A 17,502-nucleotide genomic window follows, 5' to 3' on the forward strand; every position below is an offset into this window, starting at 1 on the left:
ACACCTTTTGAATGCAATTACTGAAATAAATCAAGTTTTTCAAAATATTCTAATTTACTGGCTTTTACCTGTATATACACACATATATATATATATATAATCTGTATATTTGAATGTATATTTATATATGTATATATATATAATCTGTATATATGAATGTATATTTATATATGTATATGTTTATATATGTATATATTTATATCTTCATATATACAGATATATATATAAATATATATATATATATATATATATTCATATATACAGATATATATATATATATATATTTATATATAGATACAGATATATATATATATCTGTATATATGAATGTACATTTATATATGTATATGTTTATATATATGTGTGTGTGTGTGTGTGTGTATATATATATATATATATATATATATATATATATATATATATATATATATATATATATATATATATATATATATATATATGTGCATGTATATATGTATATATATATATATATATATATATATATAGCGTGTATATAAAGCGTTGATGGAGGCTTTTGAAGTTGTTTTAGGGGTCTTTGAAGGCAACATAGGAGACTCACATTAGCCGCATTATGCAAGCATTATTTTTTTTATCTTTAGAATCCTTCAAAAATCAAAATGTTTGTTCTTCTCTCTCATAATGACAGTAAATATTGGGCAAAAAAAATAAAAAATTGCAGTTCCCAATAGCCATTTGTCCATGCTGAATGTTCTTCGTCCCACTGGTCTTTCAGGGAAAGATCCAAGACAAACCTGCAAACTGACCACAAACTGTATCAATTGCATGACTGTGATTAAGACCCTCTGGGGTCTGACTCCTAGCCAAAAATTGAATGCCATTACCTGCTACTTGCAGGTTGTTTGTCCCTTCCAGGTGCTTGCCAATGCCATGGCATAGTGAATAAAAAAACAATATGGTGCAAAATGAACCCAAAACTGTGTTTCTTACAGGATTGCAATCTCCCTGTGGCAGCAGGTTTTGGGGGCTGAAACTATTACATAATTTGCATAATAGGCCATGACACATGCGCATATAGGACGCCGTGGACGTACTTGTCAAACTTTGCATTTTAAAATAGGAGACATTTCCATAAAATGTTGTAAATTCCTAGCCCCCGGATGTTGGACCACACACTTTTGTTGGACATGAATACACGCTAAACCTGCAGAGATTTCAATTGGATAAGAGTTTGTTTTATTGTGACGTTTCCTTTGATACACTGAGCAGCCCCTTTCCGAATGATCATGTACCTCACAAACTAGCTTGACAGATTCTTTCCTTCTAGCAAGCATGTGGGTGTTTTTGTTTGGAAGTACTTTAAATGGCTGTGTATTTAACACTACCAAACTAGCCTCAACTGCCATAATTCTAGTTAGCGCTCTCTCTATTTAGTGTGCAGCTGCCCCCCGCCTCCACCACTACCCCGCCTCCGAACCGCTTATACATTACTCGCCTTTGCACGCGAGTTTGTGTTTGGCAGGCACAGGAAAAGACCGGAGGTGAGACCCTTGAAGGTGGTGTTGTATATTTATAGCTCATACTTGCGGAGGGGCGTGTCTGCTGTGTGTGACCCTTTTAGCCATCACACATTTTTTTACTCCCGGGACAGCTTTAGTGGTATGCCTCCGAGCACAAGCATGTGCGTACAGGTTTAAAAAACGATAGCAACTGCACATACTTGGTACACCAGATATCCATGTATGTTGCTTTTGACGGACCAAAGGACACAACACATTCCAATGTCAATATTTGTACCACTGTCTTTACTGTGCAGTGTTTCCCTTGGTCAATGAACAGAGGTGCACACAACTGAACTAAAAAATTCTCATAATTAACAATTATATACAATGGTACCATCCATCCATTCATTTTCTACCACTTGTCCCTTTCGGTGTCATGGTTGTTTTTTTTAAAATTAGTAATCCAAAAGGTTCAAAGAAGACTGAATTGTGGGAAAACAAGACTATTTTTCCCAAAACAAATCATGTAAATCCAATTCATCTGTATCAGACACTTAAAAATATGAACACAAAACACATTTTATAGTTGATAATTATAGTTTTACATATAGAAACAATGTGAAATAAATATGAATGAATAATGAAATGGATAAACAAACATTTAACATCACTTTTACCTTTATTGACTCAAGTTGTTGATTGATTAAGTGTTGATGAGCGAAAAGGAAGGCGTGGAGAAGACGCCATCTTCGTATTTTATACAAGTTCTTTTTTTGAATTCAATAGAGTTTATCACTTTTTTTTTAAATCAAAGTGCTGTTACCCACAACTTTCTTTGGGCCCGAGGTGGATTATTTTGCAGTTGTAGTTAATAAAAAAAAGTGTAGAGACTGAGTCTAGACCTGTAATGTCATACAAATTATTGACATTAAACTATTATTGTCAGAATTATTTTGAGACCAAATTATGCACTAATCACAATAGGGCTGGGGGATATATCGATATACTTGATATATTGCGGGTTTGTCTCTGTGCGATATAGAAAATTACTATATCGTGATATTCGAGTATACATTCTCACGTAGTTGCTTTTAGCTGCGGGCATTACACTGCATGCGTTTCTCAGTCTTTCTTGTCTCTCCTTCTCAAAGAGACGTAAACCAAGCGCACCTTCTTACATACGTCACGTGTTCTGTGGTCTAACAAATCCACATTTCAAATTGTTTTTGGAAACTGTGGACGTCGTGTCCTCCGGACCAAAGAGGAAAAGAACCATCCGGATTGTTATAGGCGCAAAGTTGAAAAGCCAGCATCTGTGATGGTATGGGGGTGTATTAGTGCCCAAGACATGGGTAACTTACACATCTGTGAAGGCGCCATTAATGCTGAAAGGTACATATGTTGCCATCCAAGCAACGTTACCATGGACGCCCTTGCTTATTTCAGCACGACAATGCCAAGCCACGTGTTACATCAACGTGGCTTCATAGTAAAAGAGTGCGGGTACTAGACTGGCCTGCCTGTAGTCCAGACCTGTCTCCCATTGGAAAATGTGTGGCGCATTATGAAGCCTAAAATACCACAACGGAGACCCCCGGACTGTTGAACAACTTAAGCTGTACATTAAGCAAGAATGGGAAAGAATTCCACCTGAGAAGCTTAAAAAATGTGTCTCCTCAGTTCCCAAACGTTTACTGAGTGTTGTTAAAAGGAAAGGCCATGTAACACAGTGGTGAACATGCCCATTCCCAACTACTTTGTCACGTGTTGCTGGCATCAAATTCTAAAGTTAATGATTATTTGCAAAAAAAAAATGTTTATGAGTTTGAACATCAAATATGTTGTCTTTGTAGCATATTCAACTGAATATGGGTTGAAAATGATTTGCAAATCATTGTATTCGGTTTATATTTACATCTAACACAATTTCCCAACTCATATGGAAACGGGGTTTGTAGTTTGAGCGCTTTGAAGGTTACAACAGTGGCTTCCATTAGCCGAATCTTATTAGCGTTTTTTATCATCTTTAACACGCCCCCTTCCCCCTAACAAAACAAAAAGACATGTGTGTTCTTGTCTCTCACAATGATTGTAAACGATAGGCAAAATGTTAAAAAAAAATTACAGTTCCCTTTTAGGGCTTCCAGCGGCACACAAAATAAATGAAGCGTTTGCACACCGAAACATAGTTCGCACACAGAGGCATATTTGGCACGATGTAAAGGTTCGTAAACCGAAAAGTTCAAAATAGAGGTTTTCGAAAATCGAGGTTTCACTGTACACCACTGTATTTTTGGCAGTAGCTGTCAATGTAAGAAAGCAATATTGCATTACATAGTAACAACACGAAAGAGGATAAATACAACCTTAGAGGAATATGTAATATAAAACATTTGTATGCGTGTACAACACTTAAAACATTTAGCATATCCATATGTGGAATTAAATTATGGAATGAATTAATCAAAGAAATCCAAAAAAGCACCAATATGATTCTGTGTAGGAACTGAAAGTATTCGCAAAGTACAAAAAAGAACAATTATGATGAACATCTTGAACCTTTTTTTTTTTTTTTTTAAAGATAATGATTATTTATGTATATAATATTTGTTTACTTACTTATGGTATATTAGTTATTTAATATTTGTATATTCATGGTTCTGTTACAAACAGAACAAGGAAATGGGATAAAATTGCTATGATATGAAAAGGGGTAGGATTAAATTAGCTCCGTTTCTTTATACTTCTTTCCAGATGTGCTATAATGAATCAACAGAAAATATGTGATGCATTACATTACATTACATTGCATTACATTGTATGCATGTTCGAAATAAACTGAAACTGAACGGAACTAGACTAAAAACAGTACAATAATGCGATATCAATAATCCGCATTTGTGACAGGATGCCATGAATAACTAAATTTATGAGAAACGCTGGCTTAAATATTTTTTTGACGCTGACTCAGCGCTTACGTGCCGAGAATTGATTCGTCTCGCCAAGGAAAAAGTGTTATACAGTATTTTGTACTGACGACACTGAAAAAAGCAGGTATCAATTTATTTTGTGTTTGTTGGTATCACCTTAGTATTAAAGTATCAATACTTTTGACAATCCTACTCTTTACTAAGTATAAGAAACTAGTAGTCGAGTCAAGCTATTGTTTATTGCTAGCTTCACCAAACTTGTAAACATTTTGATATTGTCCAAACTGAAAGAACATACATTACGAGATCAATATTTTGAGCCACTGTTTTTATTATGCAGTGTTTCCCTAGTGGCATTGCACAAGAGGTGCACACCACCAAAACTGGAAAACAAAAATTAACTTGATAGTTTCAGACTTATATACATTTGGCTAGCTTTTATTGACTTGTCCCACAATGAGTGATTGTCACATAGGCCCTCAGTCACTGTAGAGGTGTACCGGACTGGTACCCATATGGTCTCAGCGCCGATCCGGTCGGTCCATGTCTGTTCTCGCCAACGTCCCTCCATCACTCGGCTAGCGGCCAGGTGCTGTCAAAGCCACACACTCGACCAGCTGTTTCATTCTCTTGCTCCCATCTTATCTCCTCTGCCAGGCCATTTTGTCTTCTACGAAAGAGGCAGCTTGCGGCATGCTGGCATCAGTGTGCAGCCTCATGTACAGTCTGCGAAGTCGGGCAGGGCACCACACTTGGCTCTTCTGTTTGTGCTACAAGCCACAGCGAAGGTCAGGGGCTGCTTGGTTTGGGATGCGACCCAATCAAATGGAGATCGGCAAACAATGAAAGCAATACAGGACGAATCCGGGCTTAAACTGTCTGGCCATGCCTTGGCCCTCTGCTGGCGTCTGCACATGTTTGCCCTCTGTGCGTCTCACATTTGGAGCTATCAGAGCATGCAGACACGGAGCGTCACAAAAGCAGCAAGATTGTAGTCATAGTAGCGCCATCTTGGTCCTGGATCTGATCTGAATCATCACTTGTCACCCCTTCATAGAACCTATGGCAGGGAGTACTCATTGTTGTGTTTTCTGGTGAATAATGGAGCCATTAAACGTGCTAATGTGATGAGGAGCTGTCTGAACCATGGCTTATCCACAACACTTTGATTGGTTAAAAGACACCGACTATTTTCTTCCAGGTAAGAGCAGCATGATAACAGTCTCATTAAAACATCATCTGGGTGGTAACATTTAATTAGAATTTTGAGGTAGTGAAGCTGTTTACTACTCCGCAAACACAGCCACAGGGAGTAGAAGGTGGAAAGTGTGTCTGCGTAACTCTTTTTAAGCCAATTAAATCAAGTGCAAGTCTTGAGGGAACAAATCGATGCAAATGGGAAAGGAACCAACCATCAAAGCTACATAGGGAGAATAGAATAGAAAGTACTTTATTGATCCCTGGGGGAAATTCAGCACCACAGTTCGCTCACAATATACAATAATAATAATAAATAATATAATATATATATATATATATATATATATAATATATAATATATAAATAATATAAATATATTCTACATATACTCTACATTTAAGTGCAGTCAAGGAACATATGCATTATACAGTCTGATGGCTGTCGGTATGAAGGACCTCCTGTGTCGTTCCGTGTTGCATTTTGGGAGTCTGAGCCTTCCACTGAACGTGCTCATTCTCTCCGCAAGGTCCGAGTGTAGTGGGTGGAAGGTGTTGTCCATAATGGCTAGGAGCTTTGCTAGACGTCTCCTCTCTGACACCACCGCCAGAGAGTCTAGCTCCACTCCCACCACGTTACTGGACTTCTTTACCAGCTCGTCCAGCCTGTTTGCGTCACTCGCTCTCAGCCCGCTGCCCCAGCAGGCCACGGCGTACAAGAAGGCGCCCGCCACCACCGACTCGTAGAACATCTTCATCAACTTTGTACAGACGTTGAAGGATCCTAGCCTCCTGAGGAAGTAGAGGCAGCTCTGTCCCTTCTTGTAGAGTGCCTCAGCGTGTTTTGACCCATTAAGCTTAAAACAGGACAAGCTGGGCAAGGATAAAGCGGAACAAGACCTCTATTGATGGGGATATACAAACGAGTGATGTTTACATCCCTAAATCCCAGTAAGATTGCAAGATGTCCGATGCCCAGAAAAATGTAACCTTTTAATTAAAGTACTCTCTCCTCTAGTGCAAATAATTACCCTTCACTGGCTTTATTTATCAGATGGTGTCCTTTTTACACACACATTTTGAATAATGCATTAAGTTTTGTAAAATCGTCCTCCTCTTGCATCCTAATTGCAACTTTTAAGCCTTTGGACGTCTAAATCACATTAATAAGGGATGCAAAATAAACACATGGCAGAACAAATGGTAAGTGTTTATCGATGACACACATGTACAAAGTGTACTTTGCTACACGGTGGAGCAGGTTGCAGCCCAAATTGCAGTATCTGTTATGCGAGGAGCAAAGACGGGAAATGCCTGTGGAGGCTCAGATGGTGACAGATGGTTTGAAGACAAATCAGCCTGGGAGTCAGGATCTTTGCCCTGGGATGACTCAGCCCTTTTAGTGTTGTGTGCTTTTGTTTGTAAAAATGTGTGTGAGACCTCATGTTTGTGTTTAGTATGCACTTGTATTCCAGTAGCAATTCCCCGAGTATTTGTAACAAACACACCATAAACGACTGTGCTTTTGTTGTAGACTCCATGCATGACTGTGCTTTTTCTGTGTGCTAATATCAAGTATCTACTACAGCATTTGTCTATGATTCAGCGTCAAGTTATGATCCCACTTTGTCAGTCAACCCTCGTGTTTGGGAATCGGAAACTTTTGGCACCCGTAAACATAAAACATTCCTCTGTCGCCGCATGTCGTCGTTTTCTTGTAATTACGTTTCCTAGGCAATGATAAGCTTGGGAAACATAATTACTCATCGGAATCATTTGCATGTCGATATTCCATCTTGTAGACGTCACTTTGTGCGTTGGAGCTAAAAAAGGAAACAAGGTTAAAGGGACTTTGGGTCATGGAGTTTTTAACTGGACATCAGCCCAATGCGGAGAGACCTTCGTAAGATAGAGCTTGCAGATCAGCAAAAAAGGAGGTATTGACTTGCATTTGTGGATGCTTACCTAACGGGACACCTGTTGAGTGTTTTCATCTTATGATGCCAAAAAATGCAACAAATTCAGCTCTTTTCTCTACTTAAGCTGATGTTGGCCCTGAGAGAGAACTTGGCTTCCTATCTGCGTTCTATTTAACTACAAAGGGTGATTGGTTGGATGTCCAATAAATAAAGAATAAATCATTCAGGGTTTTAGTCAACCCTTGAATGATTTTTTTTAATTTAAAAAGTAACTGCACTTTTTGTTTTATTTTGTTTATCATTCACTATACATATTTGAGTTAGCACACATACTGTATGTTTTTCTCTTTTTTATACATTCTAAATCGTAAATAAGCGCTAGCAAGTGTCCACTAACAATGCAGGTAATGGGGATTTGATCTATTCCGCCTATAAAGTCCTCGAAAAAACCTCCAAAAACCTCTAACAATATTTTGTAATGCAGTACCAGGCACATTCATGGCAACCTTTAATATTTACCGTATTTTGGTCATTTAAAAGGAGAACTTAGTTTTTTGGGGGAATTTTGTCAATCATTCTGTTAGGCAGGCACACATACATTTTTCTTTTTTTTTTATGTATTCTAACTAAATAAAAAGTTTGCAAGAGTTAGCTATAATGCCGGGCAATAAAACAATATCAATATATATCGCGATACACGTAATCTATATTAAAGATAGGTTCGATTAAACTTTTTTTCTTCTTCATCGGAAGAAACAGGAAGTTGCTAAGCTAGGTTGTTTGCATGAACAAAGACACTGGCGCGCTGGTAACAGAGCAACGCAGGAAGTGATCACTGATCAGTGGGAGTAACACGCTAACAGCCAATCGGTAACATTATCAACTATCAAATTTGGTTCCACCATCTTGTTGTCTCGCGGTTAATTCTTGGCATGGAGTGAGAAGAGAAACTAAAAATGAGTGCTGCATAGAGCGAATACATTGTCAATGACACAAGAAAAGTCACCTCTACAGTAGTTCAGTCATTTTTTTAATTTTTAAAACGGACCACAGTCAGAACAATGTGGTCAGTAAATTATAGGGATGTAATGGTATCAAAATGTCACGGTACAATATCATCACGTTATTAAGAAAATTTTTACGCTGAAATCTTCGAAACGCTCAGACCATCAGAAATTTGACTGAATGGACTTGCGCCAAGACTTCTGGATATATGAATAACGGAGAAAGACTAAATAAATAGCCAAACTCATAATATGCCGTAAATCAAAGTCCTAGGGGCTGCGGAAACAAGACTTAAAGGAAATGGACGGAAAACAATACATGACGACGATGAACTTGCCTACTCTGGAAGCGAGACAGATACAAGATATGGAGTATGAATCTTTTTGGACTCCAAATTCTCGCAAGTGGAAAATTGAAATGCTTTGAACAGTGGCTAAAGGAGAGAACACCGGAAACCAGAGCTGCATACACTCAACTTAGAAATCATGTGATCCATGTCAAAAGTAAAGCACAAAAAGAAATGTGGGAGAGGATAGGGAGGGACCTACAGGAAGACGCAAAAGGAACAAAGAAACTCCTATACAGGACTACAAAAGCAGATGCAGCGAAAAGCCAAAAAACACCATCTTGAAAAGCAGCACTGGGGAACTAGTAACTGGACAAGATGACATCACAGATGGCTGGTCAGAATACTTCCAGGAATTATTGAATGTAGATCAAGAAGGGGCTATGCAAAGGAAGTCACTGTGTTGACAAGTTAGCTATTCTCCTCTAGTTGCAGAAGCTCTGATAACCAGAGAGGAAGTAAAGGCCACGATCAAGTCGACAAAGAATAGTAAAGCTCCTGGATCGGACAGAATCCCAATAGAAACAATCAAAGCAGGTAAATAACCAATGACAAATATCCTGCTCGAACTGTTCAGCCATGCATGGAAATCAGGATCAGTTTCAGAAGAGTGGAACTGGTCCATAATGAGCTCCATCTTCAAAAATAATGGTGACCCACTTGAGTGAAAACATTACAGAGGATTTTTCTCATAAACCCTGTTGGAAAGTTGTATGAACAAGTACTAGAAATAAGACTAAAAGCTCAAGCAGAAAGCACACTGTCACAGATCCAGTGTGGATTCAGACCAGGGAGAGAAACAGTGGACCAGATTGTAGCCTTGAGACTATTTCTTGAGAAGAGCTAAGAACATGATATCAACCAGCATATTTGCTTTCTTGCTTTCAGGCCCAGCGAAGCCCACGGCGTTTCTGGGTGTTGTTGATAAACGGTTTTCGCCTTGCATAGGAGAGTTTTAACTTGCATTTACAGATGTAGCGACCAACTGTAGTTACTGACATTGGGTTTCTGAAGTGTTCCTGAGCCCATGTGGTGATATCCTTTACACACTGATGTCACTTGTTGATGCAGTACAGCCTGAGGGATCGAAGGTCACGGCCTTAGCTGCTTACGTGCAGTGATTTCTCCAGATTCTCTGAACCCTTTGATGATATTACGGACCGTAGATGGTGAAATCCCTAAATTCCTTGCAATAGCTGGTTGAGAAAGATTTTTCTTAAACTGTTCAACAATTTGCTCACGCATTTGTTGACAAAGTGGTGACCCTCGCCCCATCCTTGTTTGTGAATGACTGAGCATTTCATGGAATCTACTTTTATACCCAATCATGGCACCCACCTGTTCCCAATTTGCCTGTTCACCTGTAGGATGTTCCAAATAAGTGTTTGATGAGCATTCCTCAACTTTATCAGTATTTATTGCCACCTTTCCCAACTTCTTTGTCACGTGTTGCTGGCATCAAATTCTAAAGTTAATGATTATTTGCAAAAAAAAAAAAGTTTATCAGTTTGAACATCAAATATGTTGTCTTTGTAGCATATTCAACTGAATATGGGTTGAAAATGATTTGCAAATCATTGTATTCTGTTTATATTTACATCTAACACAATTTCCCAACTCATATGGAAACAGGGTTTGTATATATTTGTACAATATATTACTTAAATTAGTTTTCACGTAAAAACAACACATTTTTAAGGTGGGGCGCCTTTTATTTTGTTGTGGCGGTGCGCCAACAATCAACTATATGTATGGGAAACCCTGAGGTGTGTACCAAATTTTGTTGTGATATACCTTAAATTTGCAGTTAATGTTTTTTTTATAGAGCACAACGTGCCATGTGAGAAATTTCAAGTCTATCGAACTTATGAGGTCACACTTTGTGTTTAATAACAACGTGACCATGGGACATATTTTCAAGAAAAATACAGTCAACCTGAGAGGCGGACACTTTTTCTGGTAGCAGCCACAAAAATTTCTCCTGCAGAAAAATGTAGTGGTATAAACCTGGTCTATAGCGGCCACCTGTTTAACGTTGCCAATGGCGATTTATTTTGCATCCCAGAATATATATTTACTCTGTATAGCCAGGGCCGCGTTAACTTAAGGGGGGCCACAAGGATGAGAGGGTTGGGTGGGGGCCCCTATTTACACATTGCACAACTTGCAGATCACTGTCCGCAGGTCTTTCTTGGATACATTGAACACGTCCACATCACTGACATGTTGCCTCTCGACATTAACTGCTTACGTCAGTTAGGTGTTAAAAGTGTTTTGGCCAAAAGCTAAAAAGGCAATTTTAGGTAATTTTCGGCCGAGAAATTTCAGCGCATCACTAGTTCAAACATACATTATTGGCTCTGCAGCTGCAACACAGCCCCAGCACAAACAGACTGTGGAAATTAGGGCTCAGTTAGTATTATTTGTTTACTCTTTTTTTTTGTTAAACTTGCTACCATATTAATTTGTTCCTACTTTTTTCCATTATAGTCAACATGTGAGTTTGTCATGGTAACCCGCATATAGTGGCCATTTTGCTGTTTCTATTGAGTGGTCGCCATGGTTTGACTGTAATAGCACAGGCAGCACAGTCGGGATGCAAGTTCTGACACATGTTCACCCTTTTGTGTGCGAGGGTCTGGTTGTAGACTTGTTATCTTACGCAAACAAATACATAGAGTCATAAACAAACATTAATTAACAAGTCTAAAGTAGTATTCCGCTCCCTTAGACTCCACAGACATGACTTCCACTTGACTCACAATGTCCGCGAAAACATATGTCTGTCTATGCAACCTCAAGCCATGACATAGTGTCACCAAGGCTTAGATTCAATGCAAGGAAAGGATGCCTTCGGTAAACACGCCTATGGGATACGGCTTCTATCTGCACCTTTTGATCTTATAATGAGCTTTCCTCTAAGGCAGCAGTGTTGCTTCATAGTAATCACTCGCACTGGGATTGTACCCCACACTGTTTTGTGGCCGTCCAAGTCATCCTTACTCTTTGCTCCATACTTAGGTTTTTTTAGGGGGAGGGGGGGTTACGCCACAACCTCCTTCTGACCACACTTACTTCCTCTTCTCTTCCATTACGCTTTGACCAACCCCCAGCCCACACACCAGTCCCTTTTTATCGCAACTCAGTATCTCTCCATCTTTTCCTGTTTCAAGTCTCAATGAGTGAGATTGCTGTGGTTATATTTTTGCCCTGACTGTTTACAGTGTCATGTTACATTCATGCGCATGTTTATACACTTATCAAACAAGTTTGAAAGTTATTAGTATTTTTCACTAAGGTGTATTATTATAATATTTTTCAACAATTGTATATAAGTGTCAAGCTGGAATTTAGACAGGATTACTTTTAGTAAACTCTATTGGTACAAGTCGTCTTGTGTCTGTAGCTTTAATGCTAATGAGCGGTGTTTGCCTCCAACAGAGTCTGTCTACAAGAAGAGCTCTTTTGTACTTCATCACCTTTTTATATACATAATTTCACGTTGCACTTGTAAAATGTAATAGACGCCTTTAAGCACATTCAACAACGTAGCCTTAAGGATTGGGAGAGGAGGACAGACCCATTAGTGACACTAGCGCTATATAAAGTACATGCTAACATTGCACTCATATTTTGTTAACAACATTATGCTAGGTCAGCATGTTCGCTGAAAAAGATTAAACTTACAGTTCCCACGCCTCTTGCTGACTGACAGACAGTTGGCAGAGCTCCAGTCTTTATTTTAAGATGTGTAAAGAAGCCTTTATACTGTATATTATTATATTGTTTTTGCAGAGGTGTCTTCAGTGGGTGGTGGGCTCTTCTCGGTAGTTTTCGTGTCTTTTCCGTCAAAAGATGTGTAAAAGTGTAGCAAAGTCAGGGAGATGATAGCATTTTTCACGTTTTGCCGTTTCCATCGAGTGGTCGCCAGACAACTACTATTGACAACTACTGTTACAACTAGGGGTGTCCTGATAAAACTGTTTCACTTCCAATAGAATACCAAAATTGGAGTCTTGCGTATCTACCGATAACTATATTGATCCGATACAATATCAGTATGAATCAGACATACTTTTACTATTTTGTAGGATGTTGTGATGAATGAATGAAGTAATACCGAGTCATACCGAAAACAAATGGTATGAATGAAAAACACTAACCAATTTATGATTACCGTCTGGAATGGAGTTAGCAGTTTTTAAGTTGAAGTGGAGTGGTATGGGTTTTTTTTGGCGGCACATAGTGGCCACACTAATTCATTAATTCATGCTCATGACGCAGCAAGTTGAACGATGCGGATGCGTTTTTTTTTTTTTACAGGATACTTTCTATTAAGTAATATGCAACTATGATTTTTTGACACTTGTGGCTATAGACTAATGTGTTTTAGACTGCAATGTTATTCAATTAAGAACACTTATTACAATACGTAAGTTGAGCTTGTGTGCAATTGTGTGCTTAGCTGTTGTGTAGCTGCTAGCTCCTAGTAGCACATAGCCTGCCATGTTTACTTTTGTAAATGACTTGACAAATATAACAAATACCAACCTTATGTGCTTATTGGAGGACATTCAGATGTCAAGTAAAGAAAGCATGCTGCAGCACTGCTTGTGTTGTGCTTGTATCGCAGAGTTTAGATCTAAACTGATATTGGACTGATATCTGATATCATTATATGATTGGGATATGCATAGTTTAAACATATTTAGAAAATGAATGAACTTAATAACATCAATTTGCTGTCAGCAGATACATTTGCATCTTGCAGTATTGACACCAAGATTCTACATTTGCATAGTCGTAAAACAAATGTATGATACTGAAAGCAGAAGCATAGAAAGAGAATGCAAAAAGAGGGGCACAAGTATGACTCTGAGGACAATGGCTCCTAGAAAGAGCAGCACAATGGACTCCTTTCACTACCATTACATTTTGTTCCTGTCACACCACGCAGTGCATGCTGGTGTATAGTTTAAAATTGCATGTGACTCCGATTGGGGTTATCAAGATAAAACACATTGATGTAAGAAATTAAGTTGCAAGTTGGCTTTGTTTTCCTTACATTTTGTTCCACCACACTGCATTGGCAAGTACGGTAGTTATTTATTCTTCCTGCTGTTTATGTAACCAGAAGGGACTGTTGTTTTTTTGGTTGTCTTTTTTTAAACTTTTTTTTCTCTTTGCATTTTGAGACATTTGTGCTTCTTCTTGCCTTGTTTGTGTCCTGCAGCATTGTAAGGTTTGACTTTAGCGTGCCACGCGACTAGAAGAATGCATGGCAGTCACTTTTTATGTGCTTGTTACTGCCCATCAGTCAGACTTGGACCATGTTGCTCTCAGGCAGGCACACAAAAACTGACAACTGACTGCCCTATACGTCATATTTATGTATTTTGTTAACAATAATTTTAGTCTCCTCTTATTAAAGTGCACAAACATTTTACAGCACAAATAATTCCCCCTGACAGTGAGAAAATGGTAGCACAGGCAAAGCTATCAGCAAGTGATAGCATCTAACAGCAGAATATCATGGAATGGAAGTTGGATTAGAGTGTTGTCATCTGCAACCGTTTCTTAGGTTTGTTTTTTTTGTTTTTTTTAGATTTGTCAGGGTTTTGCAGTATGTTTGGGAAGAAGAAAAAAAGGCTGGAGATCTCGGCGCCGTCAAACTTTGAGCATCGGGTCCATACTGGTTTCGACCCGCGCGAGCAGAAGTTCACTGGGCTGCCCCAGCAATGGCAGAGCCTCCTGGCAGACACTGCCAACCGGCCAAAGCCCATGGTGGACCCCTCCTACATCACCCCCATCCAGCTGGCGCCCATGAAGGTAACGTGACTCCATCGCTAAGACTTTCCTTGTGTTATGAGCCTTCTAACCCCTCCAGTTTGACCCTGACTGGCATCCACTTTGTCCCCACTAACTTGTAGTACACATAAATTATGCGGATGATTTCCTGCAATGTCACTAATCCTGATTGTTTGACACAATAAATTGTGTTCACTTCAACATGTCTGCTTCACACCACTCCACTTTTTTCCTAAGTAGTGTCTGGCCATCTCAGACCGCAATATCACTGTGATACTTGCTAATAATCATATCAGAGTACTTCTTTAAACCTGCATTAACCAAGGCCAAATCCTACAAACTTGTGAAAAGTCATACATGTACCGTAACAAATTTACTTAATGGAGCAGCTCTCTTTGACCACTTGTTCACTTATGAACAACTCTATTGCATAACACCACAGCAACACAATTAATGTTGTAATAGCAATAAGGAGCTGCTCAGTCAGCATTAATAGCACTGATGAGTTAACAGCAGTTGAACATGAGTTTCACACAAACAACTGCGTCGTGCAAACAACATTTTAAAGGGCTTGCAGGGGCAGATACAGCTGTCCACTCGTAGTACTTCAAATGCAGCTATTGCCATCTCAAAATGACATCAGATGACACAGCTTGGATTAAATGCCAATTTTCTTTTACCCAATTAGAGACCTTTGCAATTATTTGTTTTTGTAGACCACGCACACAGCGACTAATGGTGTATTCTTGCTTACTTAAAAATATGTTAATTGGACAATTTACAGCAGCTACTTTATAAAGCATCGTTGTCCCTTGAAGATTGCGGCTTTACTTTTTTGCAAATTTTTTTTTCAAAGTATAGTCTATGTAAGTACAGTTTGGCATACAATTAAGCATTTCAAGCATACAAATGGCGAACTGGCAAAATATAAACACTACAGTAGTATTTGCCATGAGATGAGACCAAACTAATCAAAGAACGTTGTTCAGTATCCTGGCCTTTGACTAGATCAGCCTCAAGCAGCATGACTATATTGGATCAAATGAGTGTAAAGGTGACTGTTAGGGTTATTTCTTAATGGCCCTCGTAATGTTTAAAAAAATTATTGTAACTTTTTTTAATAATCCATTTTTTTAAATATTCTATTTGTAATTAATGATTTCTACTTTGCGGTAGTGCTGTGCAATATTACAATATATATTGTTGTACGACCTAAAAATGTCTATCATACGATATAGCTCTCTGTTTATTTTGTAATTTTACATCTGGGCTGCGTCTAATGCAACTGCAGCAACGATGCTACTGTGTCATAACATTTTTACGTCACTTGAAAGAACTTTAGGGCGAGAGCATGGATGTCATCACATGCACAGACGGAGAGCACAATTGAAGCCAAACCAACAAAACCTTAATAGGAATAGGTGCCAAATAGAAGGAAGAAGAATGCTAATCTGCAAAACATGCTGCAAACGAGTTGTTGATGGCGACTTGAACACATCTAATATTTTCTATCACTTGAAGACACGACAATAAGATCAGTACAGAGATGGTGTTAAAATCTGACAAAGTACTAATGTTACCTCACAACTCGGGATGTTCCGTTCAGGATTTTTATGCTGCCGATTCCAATCATCCGTGAGTGAGATAGGCCGATACCAATACTGAGCACATGTATTGACAAAACATTTTTACATTTGTGACTGCTATTGTATTGACAGTTTAACAACTTCAACTCAATATTTAAAGTAGTTCCTTGTTCTCTTTTATTACATACAATTGTTTGAGAGAGGATATTATAACAACAACTATTGATGTGTCAGCATTGTTACAGTCAGTACACGACATGTAAGAGGAGGGCGGATCTAGACTATATTGTGGTATACTTTATATCCTTATCAGGATTTATATGACCTTTGTTAAGATGTATACAGCAGTGGTCCCCAACCACCGGTCCGGGGACTGGTACCTGTCCGTGACGCATTTGCTACCGGGCCGCAGAGAAACATTAAATAATTTATAAACGACTGCATTTTCTCCGACTTAAGTTTTGCCTGTCCACTAGACACACCAATAAGCTTGTTTATAGATGTACAATAACACTCCTCATAGTAAGTTGACATTTGTTATATTTGTTATAGCTTTGTGACATGATACAATGCACATTAATGAACATATTAAAATATAAATGTGACAGATTGTAGCCAAAAGCTGATTTCCATCTGCATCTCATTGCAAAAGAAAAGCCCAGGACTCCCACTAATTCAGCGTTATAGTGAGTTGTATTTTTCATGCACTTATTTTTGCTGTATTTATCTGGCACAAGTGGAAAGCCGGTCCCTCAAAATAATGCCTACATTAAACCGGTCTGTAGTGCAAAAAAGGTTGGGGACCACTGATATACAGCACTACTTTGCAGAAATTAATTGACCACAGTCACCATTAACCAATTAAAAGCGATTAACAAGAGCTAACAATATCTCTTTTGGCAAGGGCTTTTAAAGCATGTGAAGACCTGAGCAGAGAATCAATAGCAGCTGATGTTAAAAATGACCTACATTTTTCGTGGAGCAGCTGAGACTAAAACATGACTCAGCCCAATGTGCACACTAACAATGGCATTGTTTTTGCACCATAGGGCCACAAAAAGAATTAGGTAAAAGCAAGATCAGATACTGCCAACATGTTTCCATGCTGAATTTATTGCAGATTTAAAGAGCTCTTGTGGTTAACACAATTTTCCATGAATGCAGTGATGTCTTTTCACGCCCCTCCCATTTTTTTGTGTGTGTCTTCTTGTCTCTGACCCTTCTGAGTGTCT

General features: G+C 38.6%; 1 protein-coding gene across 4 annotated transcripts in view; it reads left to right on the forward strand.

Annotated features, from left to right (window-relative positions):
* pak5 (p21 protein (Cdc42/Rac)-activated kinase 5) overlaps positions 1-17,502 on the forward strand; it is a 166,317-nt gene that overhangs the window by 57,852 nt on the left and 90,963 nt on the right. For 2 of the 4 annotated variants that reach the window (XM_061929171.1, XM_061929172.1), the window contains exon 2: positions 14,482-14,705. In XM_061929171.1, coding sequence (XP_061785155.1) covers positions 14,502-14,705 — 204 coding nt within the window. In that variant the 5' untranslated portion in view covers positions 14,482-14,501. Of the gene's footprint in view, positions 1-14,481; positions 14,706-17,502 lie in introns of those variants that run through there. The other 2 variants (XM_061929174.1, XM_061929173.1) reach the window with 2 other exon arrangements.

Source organism: Nerophis lumbriciformis, linkage group LG34 (genome assembly GCF_033978685.3).
Source record: "Nerophis lumbriciformis linkage group LG34, RoL_Nlum_v2.1, whole genome shotgun sequence".
Taxonomy (NCBI): Eukaryota; Metazoa; Chordata; class Actinopteri; order Syngnathiformes; family Syngnathidae; genus Nerophis; species Nerophis lumbriciformis.